The sequence below is a fragment of the Dipodomys merriami genome, unplaced genomic scaffold, assembly GCF_024711535.1.
Source record: "Dipodomys merriami isolate MVZ:Mamm:240054 unplaced genomic scaffold, mDipMer1.0.p SCAF_5, whole genome shotgun sequence".
Lineage (NCBI taxonomy): Eukaryota > Metazoa > Chordata > Mammalia > Rodentia > Heteromyidae > Dipodomys > Dipodomys merriami.
Window position 1 is genome coordinate 285,577 of NW_027206068.1, and position 27,496 is coordinate 313,072.

At 43.7% G+C, this 27,496-nt stretch overlaps 1 protein-coding gene, 1 long non-coding RNA gene and 1 other non-coding gene across 5 annotated transcripts in view; 2 read left to right on the forward strand and 1 right to left on the reverse strand.

Annotated features, from left to right (window-relative positions):
• Window positions 1-324: 324 nt before the first annotated feature.
• On the forward strand, window positions 325-7,750 carry LOC138809430 (zinc finger protein 33B-like). Of its 2 annotated transcripts, none has more exons than XM_069995941.1 (3): window positions 325-484; window positions 2,779-2,868; window positions 5,029-7,750. In XM_069995941.1, exons 1-3 carry the CDS (start codon window positions 325-327, stop codon window positions 6,882-6,884), a joined length of 2,106 nt encoding a protein of 701 aa, XP_069852042.1. In that variant the 3' UTR covers window positions 6,885-7,750. The 2 variants fall into 2 exon arrangements, with proteins under 2 accessions (XP_069852042.1, XP_069852043.1); XM_069995942.1 differs by lacking the exon at window positions 5,029-7,750 and adding an exon at window positions 4,353-5,012.
• A 2,614-nt stretch (window positions 7,751-10,364) lies between these two features.
• Window positions 10,365-27,496, forward strand: part of LOC138809437 (uncharacterized) — a 53,934-nt gene continuing 36,802 nt past the window's right edge. For both annotated transcript variants that reach the window (XR_011366842.1, XR_011366855.1), the window contains exon 1: window positions 10,365-10,743. This is a non-coding gene — a long non-coding RNA (uncharacterized lncRNA). The remainder of the gene's footprint in view (window positions 10,744-27,496) is intronic.
• Window positions 14,068-14,186, reverse strand: LOC138810246 (5S ribosomal RNA). Its single transcript, XR_011367057.1, has one exon. It is a non-coding gene; the product is annotated as a 5S ribosomal RNA (ribosomal RNA).

Sequence of the window (27,496 nt, forward strand, 5' to 3'; positions counted from 1 at the left end):
TACTTTGACTTTTTTGTCCTGTATTGCATAGATAACAGAGCAAGGTCCAGCCATTTTTTTTTCCAGTCCTGAGGCTTGAACTCAGGGCCTGGGCATTGTCCCTGAGCTGCTTTTGTTCAAGGCTAGCACACTATTACTTGAGCCCCAGTGCCATTTCCAGCTTTTTCTGTTTATGTGGCACTGAGGAATTAAACCCAGGGCTTCATTCATGCTAGGCCAGCCCTCTACCAATAAGCAACATTCCTGGCTCTCCAACCATTTTATGTAAGACAGAAACATACATGTAGAGAAATAGAGTCCTCAGAGTTGGTTATCTCATGACTCATGGCTAATGACTTCTTAAATATGCCATTACAGGGGTTGGTATCATTTGAGGATGTGTCTGTGGACTTCAGCTGGGAGGAGTGGAAGGACCTGGATGATGCTCAGAGGACCCTCTATAAGGATGTAATGCTGGAGATCTATCGCAACCTGGTGTCCTTGGGTGAGCAAAGGTCACATCAATTCTCATGAGCAAGTGCTTTGTTCTTGATAGATATATGAATACGGATCAGATTTAATGCTATTTAGATGTAATATTCTGGTTTGTTTTTTTTGGGGGGGAGGGTCCGGTCATGGGGCCTGAACTCTGGGCTTGGGCACTGTCCCTCAGCTCTTTAGCTCAAGACTAGTGCTCTACCACTTGAGCCACAGCGCCACTTCTGGCTTTTTTCTTTTTGCTTATGTGGTGCTGAGGAATCGAACCCAGGGCCTTGAGCATGCAAGGCAAGCGCTCTACCACTGAGCCACCTTCCCAGCCCAATATTCTTTTTTTTGAGGACCATCATGTTCCCATAAGAGAAAGTTCATTCTTCAAAGTAGTTTGGTGAAAGTTCTATACTATTACCCAATAACAGGGCACTAGTTTCCCAAATCTAACTTACTTCTGAAGCCAGAGCAAACAGCAGAGCCATTGATGGAAGAAGGATACTCTAAACAGGGCTTCCCAGGTGATTCAGTGCAGTTTAGACAGGGAGGTTGTGAAGATCAGAGCCAGTGTGGCTGTGTTGAGCTGTTCTCCACAGTTCCCACAGTTTCTTCACCTAAGACAGATCCTGTCATGCATTGGACATCTGCCCTCTGCAGTCTTCATTGGTATCTCTTTTATAAATATACCTCCTCATTTTTCTTTCCTTAAGTGTTACTGAGACTCTAGTCATGTTCTGGCTCTTAGACTTTCTTCTTGGTTAGTTTTTCTATGTTTTCAGTTACTTTTTCTCTATCCAATTATAAAATCTTTCCCCCTAAACTATTTACTAATACTTCATGAATTCCTTCAAGGTTGGTTAATAGAATAATTTGCATGTGCTTTTATTTTTGTGATGTGAAGATAACAAGAAAAATCAAATATATTTCCTTTTAATGAACTTAATACTATTTTCAGAACAGACACAAACAAAACAAATATGTTTAGTTGTGAGATGAGATCCACAAAGAAGTTTTTGTTTTTCTTTTGTCCATCGTGGCACTTGAACTCTGGGCCTGAGCTCTCCAGCTCAAAGCAAGCGCTCTACCACTTGAGTCACAGCACCACTTCCAGTTTTCTGAGTGGTTTATTGGAGATAAGAGTCTCATGGAGTTTTGATGGGGCTGACTTTGAACCGCGATCCTCAGAACTCATCCTCCTAAGAAGCTAGGATTACAGGCGTGAGCCATTGGTGCCCAGTTTCCACAAAGAAATTTTACCTGGATGAGACTGAGGAAAATATTGAATAAGAGATATTCTTATTTATTTTTATTTTTATTTTTATTTTATTTTATTTTATTTTTTTTGTCAGTTGTGGGCCTGAACTCTGGGCCTGGACACTGTCCCTCAGCTCTTCAGCTCAAGGTTAGTCCTCTACCACTTGAGCCATAGCACCACTTCCAGCTTTTTCTGCTTATGTGGTACTGAAGAATCGAACCCAGGGCCTCCTGCTTACAAGGCAAGCACTCTACCACTGAGCCACCTTCCCAGCCCGAGATATTATTTACTTAAGAAAAACTTTATTTCATTTTAATATTTATTTATTTATTTTATTTATTTATTTTTGTTGTTTTTTGTTTTTTGGGTCCGTTTGTGGGGCCTGAACTCTGGGCCTGGGCACTGTCCCTCAGCACCTTAAGCTCAAGGCTAACACTCTACCACTTGAGCCACAGCGCCACTTCTGGCTTTTTTCTTTTTGCTTATGTGGTGCTGAGGAATCGAACTCAGGGCCTCAAGCATGCAAAGCAAGCACTCTACCACTGAGCCACCTTCCAGCCCCTATTTTAATATTTAAAATTTTATTGTAAACACGATGTACAGAGTAGTTAAAGTTACATTTGTCAGGAAATGAGGACATTGCTGTTGGAAAGTGTTATGCAATACCTCATTTTCTCTCCCTGTTTCCCCCAGGATAACTTAATTTTTTTTTTTTTTTTTTTTGCTTATGTGGTGCTGGGGAATCGAACCCAAGTCTCAGCACTCTACCACTGAGCCACCTTCCCAGCCCCGATAACTTAATTTTTATGTGATGCTTTTCTAAATTTGCCATACGATATATAGGTTGATATATAATCTAATATAAAGTGTACATCACTATTATAGACACAAATTTGGAATTCAGTAATTTAAAACTGGTATTTAAAATCAAGAGCACATATTTGAGGTCTTCTTTAGAATTTATGAGAAAGAAGAAAATAGGTTCAAAAGTAGCCTTCTACCAGGTTGTCTGAGATCATTACACCAGACCAAAGTTCTATGTTCCCCATTAACAGGACACTGTGTTCCTAAACCTGAAGTGATTGTTAAGCTGGAGCAAGGAGCAGAACCATGGCTGGGAGAAGCCCTAGATAAGAATATCACAGGTGAGTCAGCATTTGCTGGACATGGATGTTAAAAAGAGAGAGCTCAGAAGATGTGACTATATTGAGATGTTCTCATTCCTATCCCATCTCCTGGATTCCTGTGTTCCTAATTCTTTTCAGCAGGTACTAGGGTAATGGATGAAGACATACTATAACTTTGTAATAACATCATAAGAGGAGGAATGAATGTAACTAACCTACATGACTTAATAGACAATGTCTCTCCTTTTTTTGCCTCTATATCATCAGATTTTACCAAGGCTAGCTTATGGGAATTACAGGAACAGATCAAATAGGCATATTCTAAGCAATAAGAAATAAGATATCAGGGGGTTGGGAAGGTGGCTCGGTAGAGTGCTTGCCTTGCTTGCATGATACCCTGGGTTCGATTCCTTAGCACCACATAAGCAGAAAAAGCTGGAAGTGGTGCTGTGGCTCAAGTGGTACGGTGCTGGCCTTGAGCTGAAGAGCTGAGGGACAGTGCCCAGGCCCAGAGTTCAGGTTCCATGACCAGCAAAAAAAAAAAAAAAAGAAAGAAATAAGATATCAGAAGGCAGTAATGTGAGTACACAAAGGCACTTTTCCTGTCTTTGACAGGAAGATTAGAAAAATTGATCTTATATAAATCAGGTGCCTATAATCCTAGCTACTCAAAAGGCTGAGATCTGAGGACTGTGGTTCAAAGCAAGCCAGAGCAGGAAATTTTGTGAGATTCTTATTTCCAGTTAACTACCAGGAACCCAGAAGTGGCACGGTGGCTCATGTGGTAGAGTGCTAGCTTTGAGCTGAAGAGCTCAGGCCCAGGCCCAGAGTTCAAGCCCCACTACCAGCACCACACACACACCCCAAAAAAATCCTGTCTTAAACACAGGATAAAGAACCATAAAACAATAAGTTTTCTGCTAAGATCAGTCACTCTGCAAATATTCACAGTTCCCATCGGGATGAGGGTCCCCATACTGTGTGTGGCAGAAAAGAAGTTCTTTAGACTCAAGTCCAAGTGAGCCAACACTAATGTGGAGCATCCTAAAATCTGTGTGAGAGTATTTAAGGTTAGCCTTTCTGTTTTATCTTTGGAACCCATTCTGAAACAAAGAAAATGGAAAACTTACAGGAACTCCATTTTCTGTTAACCCTGATGATAGATGGTATCAGGAACTAAGGAGGACAGGATATTTGCAGCCTCAGATAAGTCAGAAAAGAAACTTCTCAACGGTGGAGCAGAAACCTAGGATTCAGAACCAAAGCTTTTAAAAAATGTAACCAAGTTTGGGGGTCTAGTGTCACCCATGTGGGCAATGCTATGAAAATAGGAATGTGGAAGATATTTTTTAGAACATACAAAAAAAAGAGACTTGAAAATCCCCATAGGTACCAGGTAGAATTTTCTGGGAGGAGAGTTTGTCAAAGATAGGCATGAATCCTCCCTTCAGGAACCACTCCTGCTTAGGTGACAGGTAATTTACCCTTTTATATATCCTTAGGTTCTCTGAACCTGGAACACATGCTGTCTTCAAATCTAAAGGTTTCAGAAGGAAAGTAGCACATAATTTTTGCAAAATATATAAAAACTTCCCTAAAACAAAACAAAATTGAGCCGGGTACTGGTGGCTCATGCCTGTAATCCTAGCTACTCAGAAGGCTGAAGACTGAAGATCTCAGTTCAAAGCCAGCCCAGGCTGGAAAGTCCATGAGACTCTTATCTCCAGTTAACCACCAGAAAACTGGAAATGATACTGTGGCTCAAGTGGTAGAGCTGAAGACCTCAGGGACAGTGCCCAGACCTAGAGTTCAAGCCCTACAACAGACCAAAAATAAAAAAAAAAAAATTGAAAGAAAAGAAAGGAAGAGAAATAATTGGCAGATTATTTGTCTTCAGCTTAAAAGCAATAGCAGTTATTGAGTATTTTGACCAAATATTTCCTCTGATATTTAAACACACAATAAAACTTTAAGAACCAGAGAAGAATATGATTTTATTAGTATTTGTTAAGTAACTCCTTAGGGAGGAATGCATTCAATTCTCATAATTCCATTCCTAGTAGTATTATCTTTAGTAAGTAGAATGGGAGGAAATGTGTTTACCTTTACTTGAGTATTCTCTAAGTAATTCTTGGATCCCATCATGATTTTAATCTACTTATTTGTTAAACATTTTAGATGTCCAGCAAGTAGATGGCTTCGGTGAAATGTGCCAGGAAAGTCCAGACAGACATCTGTTACAAGTCATAATCAAAAGTAGCAACATAGTGGAGGAAAGAGTTCGTTTTTTAGGTGTAAAAAATGAAACAAATCTTCTTACTACAAACCAGATCTCAGTGCACAGCGGGAAACTCTCTCAGGAGAGATACCCTATGAATATCATGAATGTAATTATCAGAAATCAGATCTCAGCAAGCCTCAGAGAACTCAAGCAGGAAACAAATCACATGAGTGTAACACATGTGGAAAGTCTTTCAAGCAAAACCCATACCTCAACCAGAAAAGACACACAGGAGAGAAATCTTATGAATATAACCCATGTGCAAAGTCTTTCAAAAGGAAATCATAGCTCAAGGTGCATCAGAGAACATACAGGGGAGAAACCACATAAATGTAACGTGTGTGGAAGGTCTTTCAGCAAGATGTCTTATCTCTGCAAACATCAGAGCACACATACAGGAGAGAAACAATCTGAACGTAATGCATGTGGAAATTCTTTTGTCATCGAATCAAACCTAAAAAGGAATCAGAACACACACAAAGAGGAGAAACCATATGAATGTGAGTCATGTGAAAAGTCTTTCAGCAAGATGTCTTATCTCCACAAGCATCAGCTTACACATACAAGAGGGAAACCATATGAATGTAACACATGTGGAAAGTCTTTCACCCAGATGTGGTATCTCCACAGACATCAGAAAACACACACAGGAGAGAAACCTTATGAATGTAACACATGTGGGAAGTCTTTCATAGTGATTTCACATCTCCGCATGCATCAGAGCACACACACAGGGGAGAAACCATATGAATGTAATACATGTGGAAAGTCTTTTGTCATCAAGTCCAACCTCAATAGGCATCAGAGAACACACACAGGGGAGAAACCATATGAATGTAAATCATGTGGAAAATCGTTTAGACGGATGTCACATCTCTGTAGCCATCAGAATAAACACACAGGAGAGAAATCTTATAACTGCAACACATGTGGAAAGTCTTTCTTCTACAAGTCAAACCTCACTGACCATCAGAAAATACACACAGGAGAGAAACCATATGAATGTGACACATGTGGAAAGTCTTTTCTCATGAAGTCACACCTCAATACACATCAGAAAACACACACAGGAGAAAAACCATATGAATGTAACATCTGTGGAAAGTCTTTCACCAAGAAGGCAATCCTCAATTATCACCAGCCAATTCATACAGGAGAGAAGCCTTATGAGTGTAACAAATGTGGAAAGTATTTTGTCTACAAGTCATCCCTCAGTATACACCAGACAACACACACAGGACAGAAACCATATAAATGTAACAGATGTGAAAAGTCTTTTCTCACGAAGTCATACTTCAGTAAGCATCAGAAAACACATACAGGAGAGAAACCATATAAATGTAACACATGTGGAAAGTCTTTTCTCATAAAGTCACACCTCAATACACATCAGAAAACACACACAGGAGAAAAACCATATGAATGTAATATCTGTGGAAAGTCTTTCACCACGAAGGCAATCCTCAATTATCACCAGCCAATGCATACAGGAGAGAAGCCTTATGAGTGTAACAAATGTGGAAAGTATTTTGTCTACAAGTCATCCCTCAGTATACACCAGAAAACACACACAGGAGAGAAACCATATAAATGTAACAGATGTGGAAAGTCTTTTCTCATGAAGTCATACTTCAGTATGCATCAGAAAATACATACAGGAGAGAAACCATATGAATGTAATTTATGTGGAAAGTCTTTCAGCCAGAGGTCTCGTCTCTGCATTCATCAGAGCACACATAAAGAAACCATATGAATGTAACACATGTAGAAAGTCTTACTGAAAGATTAAAAATTAGAGTTACATTTTACAATTGCTAACTGCTGATTTTGCTTCTGTAAACTTGCTTGCGCTAGCACTGACCCTTCCCCTCCCTGGAAATAAGTAAAAAGTTTCAGAGTCCAGATGCCAGCCCAGGGACAAGGTCTGTGGTTAAAGATAAAGAACAAAAGAGTATGTTTTTCTAAGTTCTTGTTTGAAAATTCCCCAAATGGGACCCAATATAAGGACCATCTGGTGAGTCCAGCAAACTAGGTCAGACGTCAACCAATCACAAGCCTGCAACTATGTGAACTCCCCTCCAGGGTGACAGCTCCCCCTAGATTTGCCCTGAGCCAACCATTTTAAGAAGAATGTTACAAAGTTTCCCGCGTAGCAAAATGATTGCTGGAGTACACAGTGACTTGTAGATGGACCAATCCCGGGGCACCTGGTTTCTTATGCTAATCCTGTGGTTTTTGCCTTTAAAAATGCCTGTAACCGCTGCTCGGGGCTCTCTCCCATGCAGAGGCAGAGAGACCGATAGTGCAAGCGCTGAATAAATTCCTCTTGCTTGTTGCATCTGCTGGTTTGGGGTCTTGGTTTCTGGGGCGCCTTCCCGCAGACGAAAGTATCCCAGGAGTCTGGGGTCTTTCATTACCAAGTCACACCTCAGTACCCATCAGAGAACACACTCAGGAGAAAAGCCATATGAATAGCACAATTCATCCTTCAAGAGGCATCAGAGAACACATAAGGGACATGCCATATTAATTGAACACAGGTGGAAAGCCTTTCAGACATATCAAATCTCCTCGAGCATCAGAGAACACAGAGAAAAGAAATATTAGAAATGTAACAAATGTGGAAAGTCCACTACAAGTCAAACCTCAATGTTCATCTGAGAATACAGACAGGAGAGAAACCTTATGAATGTAACAATTGTGGAAGGTCTTTCAAGCAGAAGTTTAATCTGAGTGTGCATCAGAGCATTCACACAGGAGAGAAACCTTATGAATGTTGCAAATGTGGAAAGTCTTTCACTTACAAGTCAGATCTTAGCAGACATCAGAGTTTGCACAGGAGAGAAATCAGCACCAAATCAGACAGATGGAAATGAGGATTATAAGAGTTTTGAACATGTATTTTAATGCTTTTTTATTTCATGCATTTGTTTCTAATGCATTTATAAGATTATCTCTTTGTTGCTTTGTATGTCCCTCCCCCACAGTATAACCCCTGCTTTCACTATATTTGATGTCAGTATAACTTGTGGAGGAGATGGGGAAAAACAAGTCATTTAAGGATACAGGTGGACCTGTTGCAACAATGAGAAGTACAAGTTGTCATGTCGAAAACAAGCTTTACAACCTTGGTGCGGGGGGAGGGGGGGAAGGTAGGGAAGGGATGTGAAGGGTAAACAAAGGAGGAGGCTGCAATGCTTGGTAAGAAATGTATGCATTATCCTGCGCATGTAATTGTAACCCATCTGTACAGTATGTTCACAAAAAAAATAAAAAAGAATTTTGAACTTTATTCTTAGCCACCTTTTAACCCTGTACCTCCTTCATAGAACATCAGAATTAGAGAAGTTGATGTTGAGCAGCATATTTGGTGAACTACCTGATGGAACTGTCTATATTAGATTATGAAATGGTGCACTTTCCTCCTCAATTCCAGTAGGAGCCTTTTGCTTTGCCCTAGAAGTTCCTGATGATGGTAAATAGACACTACCTCTTCAGAATTACCTGCTTTACACTAAGGAATCTCCCCTTACTACAAAGCACCTTGCTAAGGACATACTCATGGTGAAGGCGGCTTTCAACATGACTCTCAAGAACAAGTATGTGAGGCTGGGAAGATGGCTAAGTGGTAGAGTGCTTCCCTTGCATGCATGAGGCCCTGGGTCCAATTCCTCAGCACCACATAAGCAGAAAAAACCGGAAGTGGTGCTGAGGCTCAAGAGGTAGACCGCTACCCTTAAGCTGAACAGCTGAGGGACAGCACCCAGGCCCAGAGTTCAGGCCCCATGACCAAAAAAAAACAAAACAAAACCAATGAGTATGCTCCATCTAGGCCTGTCAACAGCATTTTAACACAGGTGAATTCTACAGTAGTTCAACATATATCCAGAGCAGGGGTCAAAGTGTAACTTGTGAGCTTGAGTTAAAATACTGTGATAATAGTTGCAAATAAAATTGGCACCATGTGTCATTTTTTTAAATTTAATTTAATTTGTGAACATACTGTACAAAGGGGTTACAATTACATGGGCAGGATAATGCGTACATTTCTTACCAAGCATTGCAGCCTCCTTCTTTGTTTACCCTTCACATCCCTTCCCAGCCACCATGTGTCATTTTTGAATATTATCTTACATTGACTAGGATTTTAATGAAGGTTGTGAAATATTTACTATTAATACCTTAACTCATCTGAATGTAATTAGCTCTAGGGGATCCCAAATCTCACCTTAGCCCAAACAATCCTACTGACATGACATCTTAACTCTATCCCCTAACTCCACCTAATGCTAAACCTAACCCAATTCTGACCCTAAACACAGCCAAAATGTAAACCCTAACTGAACCTCAACCCTCATACCTGATTGGAGCCTACAGTCGAACCTCTGATCAAGCCTCATTCCATTGCTAATGCTCAGCCTAGCACAACTTGTGATCCTAACTCTAAGCAGAACCCTAGCCTTACTACCTAAGACCACTCAAAACCCTTGTCTATACTGCTGAGGCCACCAATAAGCCTAACCTAAGCAAAAGCCTCATTCTAACATGAAGAAGCCTTCAAACAAAGAAAAGGGTGGTCTGTGCTCTGAATCTAACAATTCCTGAGTCTAGCACCATTGGACATGCAGGCAATGCTAGTTTCCCTGGCCTCCTTTTCCCTGATCTATTATCTTTTTCACAGTTCTAGAGACATGCAAAGGTGTGTGGTGCAATAGGTGGAAATAAAAGAATAATGAAGCAGCCAGTGTTTGTCTATTTTCCAGTCTGGGAATAAAATTATGGGCCTTGCCAACGTTGGGCAAACTTAAGCTAACAGAATGCACCACAGACTGTGTGGATAGCTCAGTGGACCCATCTACTCATCCATCCAACTAAACAAAGAATTTAAAAAGCATCAACAACAATACATTCAAGCTAGCAACCAAACCATGAGGTGTCCCAGAAATTTTTTTTAGAAGCTCACATCTAATTCTTCCTAGACAGGAGTTTCAGTACACGAGCCACAACCCTAACAGTTGTTTTTTTCTTAGTTCTTCTTTGTTTCTTTAGATTTTGTTTTTAATGACTTACTATTCAAAAGGGGGCAAGGTTTGGTCACAAGTCCATGAGCAAAACAAGGACATGTGCCTTTTAGCTGCCCAGAAGAAGCCGGTTGGACCCTAGATAAGGCCTAGCCCAGGCCCAGATGCCCTCTCTCTGCGCTCTCTCTGCTCTCTGCTCTTTTCTAGCTCTTTCCTCTCTTTCCTAGCTCTCTCTCATTCCCAGACCTTTCCCAGCCACGTGGTGTGCCAACCTTGCCTGGTCCCAGCAGGTTTACTGAATAACCTACCCCTTACCTGAATACCACGTGCGTGCTGCTGTTCTTACTCTGCTACCTCTTTTTAAAAACCTAACATAAATGGTGCCGTGACTCGGATAAAGGGCTTAAAGTCAGGATAGGTGGGATTCCTCTCTGGGTTTTTTTCCCCTCTTTTTTCTTTTTCTGTTTGTTTTTCCCTTTTTGCTCTGAGGAATACTGACGGCCTTTTGCGAAGCCGTCTGTCTGCTGCGGACACAGCACATCGATACCATTGCTGCCTTCACATCCACATCCACACCACTTCTCTACTCTGGTGAGTGAAACTACTCTCTACGGCTCTCTGTTGCTCAGTCTCTGTTCAGATGTGGCGCCACGCCAGAGAGCTCCTGTGGCCATTAGCTGAAAGGCCGGTCACCTCTGAAGCCGAGGACGCTTGGTTTTGGGGGGGTTGGCCATTTCTCTCTAGAGGGCTCTGGGGGAAGTTGGTACACCGCTTCTGATTGGTCAGCGCTCTCCTTCATTCATCAGACTGACTCTACTCATTTAATGGGGTGCTGCGAATCACGCCTGAGCCGTGAAACCCCTTTGAAATGCCTCCTATGCTCCCTGGAAAGACAGAGCGCCTCATTTTTATGCCATTCTTAGATGTAGACAGTTTTTGCCACTGCAATGGTAAATGATCAGAAGTCTGTTTACTTTTGGGCTCTCTTTGCTCTCTCTGCCATTCATGTCCAACTTTCCCTATCTCTCCCTTTCTCTTTTCTACATTTTGGCTTGTACCCTGAAGGGTGCGATGCAGGCTGGGTCCTGGGGACCCCCTTCTAGGTTCCCTCTCAAAGGCTAGCCAATGTAGGCTTGATCTATTTGTTCAGGGTTTCTTTGCATTTTTCAGAAATTCGCCATCTTGAATTCTCCATCTTGGTCACATGGTGGGTTAAGGGTTTGGCCCCATCTGACCCTTAACCTTCCACCAAACTTACAATGCCATCCAGCTATTCTAAGATGCCTTGCTAATAAGTTGCTCTTTTCACAGGCCCTGGCAACTGAGGCCCAACCATGTGATGTGCTTTGTTAGCAAAGATGTCTAAACATTGTTGTCAAAATTTTAGATTTTGAGTTTTGCCTACATGGTTCTAAAATACTGGGCATATCTGTGCTATAATTCTCATTACATCTAATGAGTTTTGTCATTTCAGAATATTTGTGGGCAATTCTTGATAAGGACTAGGTAAGCTCTACTTATTCTATTTGATCTCCTTGTTGCTTTAATTGGAAATAATAAAGGGCTTTTGTGGCAAAGATTGCAGTTCAAAGCCAGCCCAAGCCAAAAAGTCCCTAAGACTCCATCTCCCAACTAACCTGCAAAGAGCCAGGCTGGAAGCATGGCTCAAGACTCTACTCTGCAAGTGGTACTATAACTCAAAGTGGTTCAGTGCTAGCCTTGAGCAGAAGTGCTCAGGGACATTGCCTAGGCCTTGAGTTCAAACCTCCTTGAATACCAACTGGGAGGGACAAGCCATCCCAGCAACGAGCACCTAGACTCACCAGTCTGGGGAAGAAGGGAACATGGAGAGGAGTAAGAGGAGATGATGTCACATCAGCCACTTGGTGCCTGCCCTTTCAAAATTAACCAGAGCCGGGAGATTAGTAGAAGTAAGAAGCTTGCCCATCTAGTGTCCATACCTGTCTACCTATTAACTGGACAAGAATTTATATTCTTGCCTTTGTTACCTGACTTCTCCTCTACCTAGTCACCAGATGTCAGAAGTAGCTAGGGACATTTCTACCAACATTTTCAGCCCCAAGTCCTTCTCTTGCCATTTATTTGCTCTCTGGTATTTTTTTTCCAGCCCCTCTCTGGTATTTTTTTTCCAGCCCCTCAATGCTCATGAGACTTCTCCTGACTTCATCTAAGGACTCACGCCACCAACGGATAGCTGGTCCTCACTGCCTTCTCTGGGAGGGGACCAAATTCCAGCCTTTTACCCCTATTGTCGACACCCCTTGTCAGCAGGAAGTAGCCAGGGAGAATCCACGCCCTATTTCATGATTATTAAAAGGCTGGAATGTAAGGTCCACTCCTGGATGGCTAGCAGACTCCACCCTCCTCACAGCAAAGTCTCCACCCAGTACCTGCCTTACCTAGGCAACTGGTACACCTGGAAGAGGTCACATATGAATTTGATGTGGCCACACCTTTCTCCACTGATACCCTAGATAAGGCCTAGCCCAGGCCCAGATGCACTCTCTCTGTGCTCTCTCTGCTCTTTTCTAGCTCTTTCCTCACTCTTTCCTCTCTTTCCCAGCTCTCTCTCATCCCAGGCCTTTCCCAGCCACATAGAGTGCCAACCTTGCCTGGTCCCAGGAGGTCTACTGAATGAACCTAACCCTTACCTGGAAAAAAAAAAAAAAGCCGGTTGGTGGATAATGCCTGCACTATCCAGATCTGACATAGATACACAGGTCAAGCTAGCACTGTGTCACCCAGAAACAGGAAGCCTACCCATGGCTTCTGCTTATCCAACCAAATAAAAAAAATATGTGTGTCAGTGTGTATATATAGATATATACATACATATATACACATATGTATATATATATATATATATATATATATATGATTTAAGTTGGAAACTCAACAAACTCCCCTTGAGTAGAAGTGCTCAGGGCTCTGTGTTTTTCTGACAAATCCTCCTCAATCTTAAAACACATGTTGACTGAAGGTTAAAAATATTTTCACTAAAGAAAAGTGGATTTGCAAGGTTCCCAACCTACAATCAGTGTACAGAAAGGACTCACTTGACAGGTCTTTGACCATAATGGAGATAAAGGTTGAGTGTATGTGGAGCAGGTGATTGTCACTCGGAGGGACTCAGCATGCCAGAAGGTGTATAAGCATGTGTGGAGAAGTGAGGGTGACCGGTGTGGGCTGGGGTTGTAAAGAAGGAGGCTAAGAGGGGCTGGCTTTGATAAAACAACAGTTGAGCTAAGCCTCATTTCAGTGACTGGAATTCTTCTATTCAAGGAGTAGGCATCACACATAGAGAAGGTTGGGCAAAGCCACAAAGAAGCCCCTCAGGTACCCACAGGAAGTCATGCCAGGCAGTAGAGGGGCGGGTGGAGTGTCTGAGTGATGGGCGGATACCGGTCCGGGTCCGGTCAGGGAGCTGCTGGCCACAGGCTAGATGTGATTGCAGCCAGAAGCGAGAAACCAGTGAGCTAGGCAAGAGCGGTGGGGGGGGGGGGGGGGGTGTGGGGTGGGTGTGAGTGCGCCCCCGTGCGGAAGTGCAGGGTGTGGCACGGGCCTGCGGTGTGGTCAGAGTGTGTGGGGTGGGCAGGGGCTCCCTAGGCAGGGCTGTGAGCACGGTGGAGCTAGGGGTTGAGTGTGTGTGGAGCAGGTGATTGTGACTGTGAGGGAGTCAGCGTGGCAGGAAGGTGTGTGAGCATGTGTGGAGAAAGTGTGGAGAAGGCAGGCTGAGCGGTGCGGGCTGGGGTTGTGAAGAAGCCGACTAAGGTGGGCTGGCTTGGAGGAAAGAAGAGGGCAGGGGTGTGGAGGGGGGCGGAGGAGGCAGTAGGCCTGGGGTGGGCGTGGAGAGGTGGAAGGGCGGGGCGGGCCCCCGGGCCGAGTGGAGGCAAAAGCCTACAGCACCCGATATTCCCAGGCGGTCTCCCATCCAAGTACTAACCAGGCCCGACCCTGCTTAGCTTCCGAGATCAGACGAGATCGGGCGCGTTCAGGGTGGTATGGCCGTAGACGCCTGCTGCCGCTGCGCGCAGCCCCAAATGCTGCTCGCCGCCTCTGCAGCCTCCGCTCTCCACACTCTCGCCAGCCTCTGCCTCTGCCTCTGCCTGCGGCTCTCGCCTCACACACACCTGCTGCGCCTGCCTGCCTGCCTGCTCGCGCACAACTGCATCGGAGCACGCTCGCACCAACGCACGGACCGCAGCCTCTGCCAGCAAGCCGAGCCTGCTGCTCTCGCCGCCAACCGCTCTCTCCCCCCTGACACCCAACCTTCCCCACACACGCACTAATGCCCACAAGGAGACCGGGCCGATTTCCCAGCGACTCACTGCCCTGCCATCCTACCCCGCACCCTGCCTGCGTCAGCCACGCACATTCAAGCGCTTAAGGCAAGTGCACTTGCAAGGCTCCCCACCTGTCTTCTCCGGCCGCCAGGCTACTGAGGGACCGCTTCCATCTCTCCGTGCATGCCTGTGCATTTGCCTGCTTCCCGATGCTTTGCATCTCACTGCGCTTGCCTCCCTCCCTCACCTCGCTTTGCCCTCACCGGCCGTGCACTGAGCAGAGGCCTGGGCTTTGCAGAGCATCGTGCAAGTCACCTCTCTAGTGCCGGTGCACAACCACCTAACCCAGAAACCTGGTCCACAACTGTCCTCAGGACAGGCCCATTCCTCACCCCACCAGGAACCCTCACCCAAACCCTCAACCCCATGGAGTAGGTCTACACCTAAGCTCAAACCTATCCCAAGTCTCACCCTAACCCCATCTTCCATACTGAAATCGCACCTGACCCCTGTCCCCTACCTCTTCCCTAACCCTCACCTAATCCAAGCCTAAGGCCAATGCTGACCCCAATTCACAGCCAAAAGGTAAAGCCCAACCGAACCCCCGCCCTAACACCTAATTGGACCCTTCAGCCCAACCTCTGATCAAGACCTGCACAGCAGGTCTCTAGATCCCACCAGGGCCCCAACCCTCCCTGCAAGGAAAACGAGGGAGGACAGGACTCCCTTGGACGGTACATGGAATGGGAGGTCCCCAGTGTGGGAAAGCACGAGCGTGAGGCTGGTGCCTTGTCCTTTTTCTGTCCATCCAATCCAGCCTTGCCAGCCTCCTGAAACCACTGTGACTCTGTGTTTGCGAGAAGGGAGGGGTGATTCTCTCCCTAAACCAATTGCTTGCTAGTGATCTCTCTGTCTTTCTCTCTCTCTCTCTCCCATCCCAGACTTGCCTCTAACCCCTTGCGTGGCCAATGCTATTCTTACCAATGTAATCCTGTTAAAATGACCTTTAATATGGAGGAAAAAGGATAACTAACTGGGAGGTGGGTCTGCCATTAAAACAAAAAAGTGGCAATCTGTGGAGCACATGGGCAGCAAAGATGATGCTGAGAGGGAGTTGAGTGAGCAGAGTCCGATATGCTTTGAGTTCAGTGCATAACAAGCCCCTGGAACCTTAGGTGCATGATAGGGTGTGACCTTGACAGTGATTGGTTCCTTTTCCTCCCCTCCCATGCACCCTCTCCTTTTTGCTATAAAAACTGCTTGCTCTGTGTTAATAAACATGTTCCTACTTGACTTGACTCTCCACTGTGTCTTATTGTCTCCCAGTCTCTTTCTTTCTGTTGTAGAATTTGCCATGGCTTTAGAGGAAGAACTAGGTTGTGGCAAGATGGCAGGGCAGTGTGTCTAGCACAGACAGAGGTGGTAAATCAAAACACTCAACTCCCATGCTCAAGGCAATGAACCTGCCTTGCAGTTCCATAGCGGATAGACAAAGCAGCAATGGAAAATTAAAAAAGCAACCCCCAAGTAAAAGTAATCATACCACAATTCCAAAGAGAGTAGATGAAAGATGATAGTCTAGGATGTAAGATATTCCATGAAATAACATTTTAGTTATGAAGAATAGGAATGAAAATAATTGAAAAAAATAATGCTTGAGAACAAAACTAGGCAAAGGAAAACAAAAGGAGGATGGACAGGAATAAAGTAGATAGAAAGCAGGATGAGAAAGAAGAGGAGGAGAGAAAAGATCCAGATAATGTAAAATAACAAAGGAAATAATATGACATACAGCATAACAAAATCAATATAAAGAATTTTAGGTTGAAAGATGATGAAGAAAAAGCAATGTAGGCACAAGGCTCTTCAGTTCAAATTCCAGTTCAGACAGAAAGATGAAGCAAGAAAGGAAGGAACAAAGGAAGGAAGAATCAAAGGAAGGGAAGGGAAAGAGAGAAAACAAGTGAAAAAGGAGAAAAGTGAATGGGGGAGGGAATGGAAAAAAACAGAAACAAAGCAAAGAAGGAAGGAGGAAAGAAGGAAAGGAAGGGTAGAAGAATGGAACAAAAGAGGAAGGAAAGATGAAGAGAAGCTGGAAAGAAGGAATGAAAGGACACAAAATTCATCTTTATTGTAGACACAGACCTAAGGCACAAAGAATCAAGCAAGTTCATGTGAGCTAACAATTAGATCCAATTTCTCATTATTAAACAAGTAGCATTTGTTAAAATCCAATCCATTGTATGGAATACAATTGTTATAAGTGATATGTGACTTACTTTTTTTAATTTGTAGAGCTTTTCTGGTGTTCACATCATCAAGTTTGTCCCAGTAATATTGTACATTTTCCCCAGGTAGGGAAATAATAGAATGTCACTGTCTTGTCTCAAAATCATGATAATGAGAGGTGTGGTGTTTAGAAATGCCTTTTTTTTTTGATCCGGTAGTGGGGGCTGAACTCTGGGCCTGGGTGCTGTCCCTCAGCTCTTCAGCTCAAGGCTAGCCCTTTACCACTTGAGCCACAGTGCCACTTCTGTTTTTTCTGCTTATGTGGTGCTGAGGAATGCCTATGTTTTAAAGTCTGGTAAATCTGATTGATGATAGAGCTGAGAAAGAGAGCAAGTGCTTTAAAAGAAAGCTAAATCCTTGAAAATGATGATTTTTACGTGGTACACTGCTGGTAGATTCACATAAATATGCCACCTGCAACAAATACAATTTTCCAGCCAGGATATGATATCTCGTGCCTATTGAAGAGGCTGAGATCTGAAGATTGAAGTTGGAAGCCAGCCTGAGAAGAAAGTCCATGAGATTCCTTATCTCCAATTAATCAGCCAAAAGCTGTCAGTGGAGGTATGGTTCAAGTGGTAGAGTGTCAGGCTTGAGTGAAAAAACTGAGTACAGACCCTGATTTTAAGCCCAAGTACACACACACACACACACACACACACACACACACACACACACACACACACACACACACACACACACACACACTCCCAGAATAATATAAAAGGAAGAACAAAGACTTATGTGCTGTAAGGTGATCTTCCTGTGGATAACAGCAAGGACAAGTGTGACTGGGGAACTATGCTTAGATAGAAGCTGGCCACTAATGTGCTAGTCCTGCAAAACCAGCTCTTTTGAAGCTGAAAATGCAGATTTGGAAACAGAAGGTTTAAGGATTAGCTATGGTATGTGTAAGTTATGAAAACTTACTGAAGCCGTTAAGTAATTTTGATCCAATATTTTAAATCCAAATACTTTCCAGTTCATTGTTGGAATTCACTTTTTAGGTTTGTAGAATACAGGGAATAGAACCAGTTTGCTCCTCATAGACCAAAATTTCTTTCAGGCCTTCTCTTTCCCTCAGGAGAAAGGCAAATTTCCCAGTGAGTCAACAGAAAGCTCGGCATAGATTATGCAGGATGTGGCAGGACTTGAAGAACTGGCAAGGTAGGCAGGGATATTTTTGTGTAAGCTAGGCAAATGTTCACCAATACCACCACTGGGAAAGACTTCTGACTGAATTTACTGGTCAGACAAGGAGTGCATGTCATCCTGAGGGCTTTATGCAGGCAGAGACGAAGCAGTGGGACTAGATGAGTGTGGTGTGTGCAGGAGCTTTGCTCAGGGTTGGCTCTTGGAGAGAGGGCACGATGGCTCACCTATTTGGTACAACAGCTATGGAGATGGCTGTGGTACTGGTGTCTGACTACACAACCTTCTTCCAAGTTGAGCCTCCCAAGATTCCCAGGAGACTGATTCTGTTCACAGTGGAGTGACAGCTTTTGTGTGTCTGCTAGCTTGTGGCAGGAGCTGCTTAGAGCCACTGAGACATGGTACATGTGGTAGTAGATAGGGAACAAGCTGATGGATTCAAGCTCTCCTTACTTTATGTCAGGTGCTGGTGGTTCATGCCTGTAATCATAGCTACTCAGGAGGCTGAGATCGGAGGATCATGGTTCAAATCCACCAGGGCTATAGTGTCCATGAGACTCTCATCTCCAATTAACCACCAGAAAATTAGTGGTGGAGCTGTGGCTCCAAGTGGTTTAGAGTACTAACTTGAGTGCAAATGCTAAGGGACAATGCCTAGGCTCTGAGTTCAAGCCCAGGACACGGCCCGCCCCCCCACCCACGTGAGTAAATCTAAGCAATTTTTTTGTTTATTTAACAGAGATACACTGAGTCTCCAGTTAGATTTCATTAGCCCCTACATACTGTGGTAGCCAAGACCAAAGGAAGGAGGGTGAGGGAGTCACAGAGATGAATTAAGATGACTTGTTCTCAAGGGACAAGAAGAAAAGGGAGAGATATAAAGTCCTTAGGGGTGAGTCAGTTATTGTGCAAAGTACCACACAAACAAACAAATTTATAAATAAAAAGTTAAAAAAGACTAAGCAGGTACTTGCATTTTCTAGATGTGAAGATATAGCACTTGGTACCTATTTTCTCTTCTGTCCCAAAAGTCTCCAAACTGTGCCAGATAATTATAAAAAGCTAGTCATTGGAGCAGAAATCTGGAAGTGCTGCAAACTTGGAGGCATAAGAGCTTCAGGAACACAGCACACATACAAGTTGGAGAAAAGCTATCTCATGTGGAATCTTTCTTCCTTGAAGACTTGTAGGGAAATGGAAAGGAGTTAGAGATAGAATAACAGCAGACTCCAGCTCATCACTTCCCCAGTCAGGCTTGGGAAACTCTAGTCGCTGGGTAATATAGGCCCTCACAATCACTTGGTCTAGGATGAGGTGGCCATGTTTGCTTCTTGCTGGGTTTGTGCCCTTTCTGTACATACTGATAATTTTGCATAGCTTGTCAATGATGTAATGATATCCAAATAGTTCTTAGCAGAAGAAAGATTCCCCACTCCTGAGTGAAGGCCAGAGTATGAGTTCATTCAAAGCAGACCCTGTGCAGAGACTCACAGGCAAACATTTGGTCTGGAAGAAGAATGGAGAATCCTCTGCTTATGTGGCCTCTGTGTACTCTGCCCAGGCTCACCTTGACTCCTCTCAAAAGCAACCTGCTCCTAGTAAAGACTTCCATTCACAAGCAAGTGAAATAGAATTCTCTTTTGAATAATAAAAATAGGATTGTGGCCAACATAGTTTTAATCTAAACTATCAATTTCAAAAGGGAGCGTGGGATTCTAAATGCTCAGGAATTTCAAGAAAACAATGACATGAAAAAGAGACACCAATATTACATTAACTCAAGAACTAGGTGAGGAAACAGTGCTAATAGGAGAGGGACAGAGAAGATCTCACACTCTAATTGGACAATTCGGTAGGTGTTAGGCGCGCTTTCTGCCAGATTATTAAAGCAGAGCTGGGTAGGAGTGTGTTCTGAGAGCTACCTGCCAAATGCAGCTGTTTCAGAGGCCTGTTTGGGCCTGAGCCCAAGATAGAATTTATGCAAGAGAACTTTCTCTGAAATGACAAATAGGTGCATTCTTTCTAAACTTTGACAATGTGGATAAAAGAGATGATTTATACTGAAAACTATTGAATTACTGTGAAAGAAATATTTTTGAAAGAGATTTCCTGTTTCAGGGAAACCAATAACTGCCAAAATGGGAGTCATTTTTATTTTTGGATAATTTGAGGAAAAAGTTGAAATATTGATCTATTGTTCAAAGAATAGGTTTTCAACCTTCTAAAAAGATGCTTCTTTCTTTTTCTTTTTTTTTTGTTGGTCGTGGGGCTTGAACTCTGGACTTGGGCGCTGTCCTTGTGCTCTTCAGCTCAAGGCGAGCTCTGTATTGCTTAAGCCACAGAGTCACTTCTGTTTTTTTAGTGGTTTGTTGGAGATAAGAGTCTCACGGACTTTTCTGCCTGGGCTGGCTTTGAACTGTGATTCTCAGATCTCAGCCACCTGAGTAGCTAGGATTACAGGCTTGAGCCACCCATTCCCAGGTCTTTTTTTTGCTGGCCCTGGGGCTTGAATTCAAGGCCTGGGTGCTGTCCCTGAGCTTCTTTTGCTCAAGGCTATTGCTCTACCATTTGAGCCACAGTGCTATTTCCAGCTCTTTCTGAGTAGTTTATTGGCAATAAGAGTCTCATGGACTTTCTTGCCTGGGATAACTTCGAATTGCAATCCTCACATCTCAGCCTCCTGAGTAGCAAGGATTACAGACCTGAGTCACTGGTGCCCAGCATTATTTATTAAGGCATTGTAGTGAGATCATTTTGTCTGATTCACTTAAGTTATAAATTGCTGAATTGCTTTAAAAAAGCCTAAAACTTAAAATGAGTGAGTTTTTAAGTGTCCTTCAGGATTTTATGACTGGTTAGCTGAACATCAGTGGCTCATGCTTGTAATCCTAACTACTCAGGAGGCTGAGATCTCAGAATTACAGTTCCAGGTCAGCCTAGGCAGGAAAGTCTGTTTGGCTCTTATTGTGGCTCAAATAGTAGAGCACCAGTCTTAAGCTAAAAAGCTCAGGGACAGCACCCAGACCCTGAGTTTAAGACTTAAGACTGAAACAACAATAAAATAAAGATTTTATGACTGGTTGCATTCATTTTCCCTGAGGACTAGGAGAAGACTTCATGTGTTCTGAGGAAAATACCTTGAGAGATTTGGGAGGTTTTATGCATCATAGCAGGAGTAAACCTTAGTTGAATCCTAAGCCTTAGCTGAATTGTGAATACCCCTTGAATAAACTAGTATCATTAAATTGGAGAAGCTAGAGAAGTCTTAGGAGCAACATTCAGATGGAGCAAAAGTTTCACTATGGGCTCTGTCCAATTTATATTCCAAGATTGCAGACTTTTTTTCCATATAACTTTCCTTCCTTCCCTTTCTTCCCTCCCTTCCTTCTTTCCTTCCTACCTTCCTTCTTTCCTTCCTTCCTTCTTTCCTTCCTTCCTTTTCTTCATTTCTTGCTTCCTTGCTTTTTCTCCCTCTTTTAACTTTACTTCGTTAAGAATAATAAAGTTTTGTTGAACTATACTCTTATAAAATGGTTCTTTTTAGGAAAGTAATAACTGCATTTCCTTGACAGTTGTGTTCTTCATTTTCTACTAAAGTACAGCTTAGTTTGTGTGTGTGTGTGTGTGTGTGTGTCCCCGTCATGGGGCCTGAAATCTGGTCTGGGTGCTGTCCCTCAGCTCTTCAGCTCAAGGCTAGGTTTCTACCACTTGAACCATAGCCTCCGTTCTGCCTTTTTCTGCTTATCTGGTGTTGAGGAATTGAACATAGAGCCTCATGCATGCAAGGCAAGCACTTAACCACTAAACCACCTTTCCAGCCCCTATTACTACTTTTAAGTAGTTATCCAAGAGAGTTTCAATTTAGCATATGGGTTTATTAGTACAGTGCATCTGGATCAATGTCACCCTTAACATCAGACAATTAGGGCAATTTTCTTGGCCACTGGCCCTTGAACAGATGAAAAAGACAATGGTTATAGGGCTGGATAAAAACACATTCTGTTCAAAAGCAGAGTGGAAGAACTAGAGAGAAGGGGTAGAAGAGATAGTACACTGAATAATTTTCTGTTTGGAGGCAGATGATGGGAATGTGTTGGAGATGGATTCAGGATAATGGTGCCACAGAGAGGACCAGGAGTCTAACAAGAATGGTGTCATCCTTTTCATTTCCTGTGCAGGTCGCTGACTTGGGGGAAGATGTAGGTGTAACTATGTTGGCCTCCAGGTGCTAAGAAAGCAGACCAAGTTCAGTATTTCATTGACCAACACAGAAAAAAAAACTTGCTCATTTGTGCATGTCTCCATCCCACATGGCTATCTCCTGAACCACACTTGAATTTCTATTATTGTCCCAGCCCTTCCTTCAGTTGAGGCAGGACAGCTTTTCATTATTTCCAGACTCACTTTACTACAATAACTTTCAGTGAATTACAGATTTATGTTGGTTAAGCCACCCAGTCTATGGGCTGTTGCTAGGGCAGACTCAGGCTGAATAAAGCACTGTTCTTCCCACATGCATTTTTGTCTCTGCCTTAATCCATTCTCTGCCCAATAGTATAGTCAGCCTTAGCAACAAAACTGACCAGCAGATTCCCTAGTATAGAACATTTCAGTGGAGGCCCAGAACAAGCGGGAAAACCTACAGTGCCTTTCTACTAATGTGCTCAGATTCTGTGAGATGACTCTCCAGGGCTTCCAAATTTGGGGTTTTGAATGCCCCTCTTATTTATCTTGTGTTGGTATTATCATACTTCAGCCACATTGACTTTTTTCCCATTTGTGTGACTTGAATTCAGAGCCTAGTCTCTGTCCCTGAGCCATTTTACTCAAAGCTAGCATTCTACCACTTTGAACTACAGCTCCACTTCCAGTTTTTAGGTGATTAACTGGAGATGAGAGTCTTATGGACTTTCCTGCCTGGGCTAGCTTTGAACTGTGATTCTTAGATCTCAGCCTCCTGCATAGTGTAGGATTATAGGCATGAACCATCAGTGCTCTGCTACATTGACTTTCAAGGTGCCTCCTACACTGCAATTTCTTTCTTTTTTGGGGGGGGGTCCGGTTGTGGGGCCTGAACGCTGTCCCTCAGTTCTTCAGCTCAAGGCTTGTGCTCTAGGGCCACTTCTGGCTTTTTTCTTTTTGTTTATGTGGTGCTGAGGAATCGAACCCAGGGCCTCATACATGCAAGGCAAGCACTCTACTGCTGAGCCACCTTCCCAGCCCCTACACTGCGATTTCTATAGACTTCCTACAAAGGCATGTGTTTGCCAAGAATCCTCACTATCACCAATCTACTTCCTTTCCTTGCTTGAGTCTCACATTGCCTCACTCACCTGAACGTCAGGCCTCACCTCAGGTGGAGCCCATAGAGGGCAGCTATCTACTGCAATCTCTTCTCCTTCCCCAGATATCACATTCCTTATTGTTGTTTCCATTTGAATCTATCAGCTTAGAATGGAAGTGCCAGAAGGGCATATGCCATGTTTCTTTTGTCAGTCCTGGGGCCTCCTTATGCCCTGCTAGCAGTTATCTTTAAGGCATTTTCTGCATGTTGAAGTAGTGAATGACCAGTGAAGAAATGTTTGCTTGCTTGCAGCAGAACTTTCTGCCTCCCTGCTTGTTCAAAGGATTGCAAGTGTCTGCTGCATAGACTTATCTCTGGTGCACTAGCTTCCTGGAACTGTTTTTTTTTCTCTCTCTCTGTCTCCTCTCTCTCTCTGTCTCCTCTCTCTCTCTCTGTCTCCTCTCAGTCTCTGTCTTGCTCTGTCTCTCTCTCTCCCCCCCCCAAGTTTTGAGAACTGGGACAGATAGGAGAAGTCTTATTTCCAACACAGGAAAGATGAACAAACTCATGATTGAACCTGACTGTGAGCTGGGGCAGAATTCTGAAGCTATTTCCTAAATGTATTATTAAATACATGGGTCCTATTTGGAGCCCCATAAGTGTTTTTACTTAATAGATTGTGAATGAGTGTTTGTGAGCGATCAATACCTGTTATCATTGATTAAAAATGTAAAGGCCAGTTGTTCACTTAAGGAGTTTCATGGTGACATTCTGTTAATGTCCCACTACTCATTTTAAAATTCTGAATCCCCAGAAAGGGTAAAGACCTGTTTAAATCTGAATACCTCTCCATCCATCAACAATGAACAAAGCACATTTTTTTTTTTTGCTTTTTGTTTTTGTTTTCTTTTTGGTGCTAATCCTGGGGCTTTAACTCAGGGCCTAGGTATGTCCCTGAACTTTTTTTTTGCTAGGGTGATTACACTACAACTTGAGCTATAGCTCTACTTCAAGCTTTTCTGGTGTTAATTGGAGACAAGAGTCTCATGGACATTCCTGCCCAGGCTGGCTTCAAAAAACAAGTTGTTTAAGGATACAGGTGGACCTGTTGCAACAATAAGAAGTACAAGTTGTCATGTCAAAAACGAGCTTTACATCGTCGGTGGGGGGGGGAAGGAATAGGTAGGGGGAGGGGGGAGGCTGGGAAGGGATGTGAAGGGTAAACAAAGGAGGAGGCTGCAATGCTTGGTAAGAAATGTATGCATTATCCTACCCATGTAATTGTAACCCCTCTGTACAGTATGTTCACAAATAAAATAAAATTAAATAAAAAAAAGTGATCCTCAAATCTTTCTCTAGTCATCTGTCCCTACTTGCTCTCTTTTTTCCTCCCATCAGGAGACTGATATGGGTGGGTTCTACAGAGGAGATCTGGGGTGAACTTCCCTGTACACTCAAGTGTCCATAAAAATGGGCCATGTGTTCAGAGTCCAGGCCCTGCCCAAGTTGTCTGACTAAAGGTGCAGATCATCAGTCCACTTGGAGTCTGCTTCCCACCAACAGTACAATACATGGACCCCATGGCTGAATGTCCCAGGCTCCAACCAGTACTGAGACAGGATTGTTAAATCTGCAGTGGACAGAGGCTGACATAGTAAGTCTGCCTTACTTGTGGATTTAGCAGGCAGGGTTTGACCCAGTGCAACTAAAAAAAGAAAAAAAAATTCAAACACAGAAGTTGAAACTCCCAGTGCCCATTCTGAAGCTGGGTGGAGGCAGGCACTCAAGGCAGCGCTGGCCTGTGGTCAGTTGTGTCTACATCCTTGTATCAGCTGCTGAGTGTATGTTTCCCTGGCCTTCATTTTATGAAAATTTGCTTCCAAAAAATCGAGTGGGGCTCTGAAAGCAAGAGAAAAGTGAATGTGTTTTGCTGAAATGATCAAGTGGAAATTTTACATTTGTTGAAAGGTGGCATGATAGAAAAATGAACCACGCATCAACGGTACAAGACTGAATCTTGGCACCCTGTGCATGCACAGTGTTTCCTCAGTGGCAGGCTTCTTGCTACCACAAACCTGAAGACAGCAAGGTGAAAAGAGTGGGCAGATATTGCTCTTTTTTGCAACTCTGTTGATGTTTCTTGCATATCAGTGTATTAGCAGACTGGTGTAGACACTGGCAATAGCTCAGCACACATTTACTGAGTGTTTTCTCATGTTGTAGACCTCCACAGAGTTAAGTCATTTTGTCTTTGTGCAGTGTTTGCAGTTGGGGGGTAGTTTTCATCCCTGGGCCTGCTGTTTTGCATAGAATAACAACCTAGGGGCATGCAAGGATTTATATTCATCAGCCAGGTGGTGAGATGAGCCCTTATCCATGACAACATGACATTGTCCACCTGACAGTGACATTCCTGACCACCAGTGAATTCCTTCAGGACACCTGACAGTGTGTCTAAATGTCTTCATCAGGAAAATGAGGTTTGGAAAATGTACTGTTAAGAGCATTAAGAGCATTGCTAATATTGGAATGAACCTGAGGATTGGAGAATGCTGTTTCTCCCCTTTGGCAGCAGGAACCCCAGAATCCTCCACTGGGATATCACATGGTATCTAACTTTTTGGTTGTTTGTTTTTTAACCTAATGTGTGGTGGTGGTGGTGGTGGGGAGAGACACTCACTAGTTTTCACCCAAGAGACCACAGAGAAGGGGGATGAAACCAGGATGCTACTTAAGCCATCTTGATTGCCTGGGGCAGAGTTACAGGGAGGTAGACTACAGCAGTCCCAACACCTGATGGCTCACTGGTAGCTGAACTGAAGATGAGGTCTCTGCAAGCCTTAGCTAGACAGCTGTTGACCAGATGCTTATTGCTCACTTCATGCATCTCATTGTACCACTAGCAAACTTACTACTGAGTGGTTGCTTCTAAAATGTTCTCTTGCCAGGTGCTGGTGGCTCACGTCTGTAATCCTAGCTAGTCAGGAGGCTGAGATCTGAGGATCTCAGTTCAAAGCCAGCCCGGGCAGGAGAGACCATGAGACTCCTATCTCGAATAAACCACCAGAAAACCGGAAGTGGCGCTGTAGCTTAAGTGGTAGAGCGCTCGCCTTGAGCTGAAGAGCTGAGGGACAGCGCCCAGGCCCAGAGTTCAAGCCCCACGACCAACCAAAAATAGATAAATAAATAAAATAAAATAAAATAAAATAAAATGTTCTCCTGTCCTTTTTAGCCACTCTGTTGACGGTTATTATTATGGCATTACTATTCAGTTCCTTTCTTTTCTTAGAATCTTCCTACTTTAAGTACTTGGCTTACAGCTACCTTGGACTCAGGCATTCCCACTGGTAAGCCTGCCTCCCTATATTCAGGACCTAGATCACTGCTATTTCCTAGTAACACATCAGAATGTGTGGAACATAACTGAGGAAATCTATTTAAATTCTATGTATTTATATCTTACGCTGATATATTAACTGTTGACCTTTTAGTTCCAAACCGTAAGCATTTTCAGTTACTGAAATGATAGAATCAACATGAAAATAATTTCAGCTAACTTGCATTCCGTTTAATTTACACTCAACCTTAGGCTTGTTCTACACCTAATAATCTTTTCAGGACGCTGCTCATTTCAAGTATTCAATAGTGGCTAGCAAACAGGGTTAAAATTTAAATCGTGTGTATGTGTGTATGTGCAGGAGTGTGCAGGAGAGAGAAAGAGAGGGAGAAAGGCAGAGAGCTTTGCCTTCTCCCCTAGACTCTGATCCCTCAAGGCTTGAGCTTCCTTACCACCTTCACCATTAGCAGCGAATGCCTAGCCAGCACCCGGGCCTTTTCCAGAGAAGCAGGGATTTCCGCATTTGCACAGCACAGGTGTTTCTCCTGAATGTTCCAGCAGCTGTCATTCCTTTCTGCCAGCTAGGCTGGGCGTCACTGCTTTGAAAATAGGTTGTTTGGATGTAAGAATTTACCCTAAATCCAGTTGCGGGGAGGTGGGGAGAACACATGGCTTTCTATGCAAGGTGCAAACTTCAGGAGGTGGCTGCTTGGTGGAGAGACATGCTGGTCGTCCAGTGACTGAGCGCACGCAGGACAACCGGCTCTGTGTTGTTTCTGCCCTGCCGAAGGGGAGGAGCTGAGTGAAGCCCCGCAGTCGTCTCCGAGTGCGAGGCTGAATGGAAGCCTGTGCAGAGCTGCAGGCGCTGCTGGCGGCCCCGGCGGCCCCGGGGGCGGAGGTGGACGGTGGCCGGCCTTCTCCCTGCGCCCTCGGTGCGTGCGCGCAGTCTGGGCGCGGGCTGTGGCCGTTCCCTCTGTG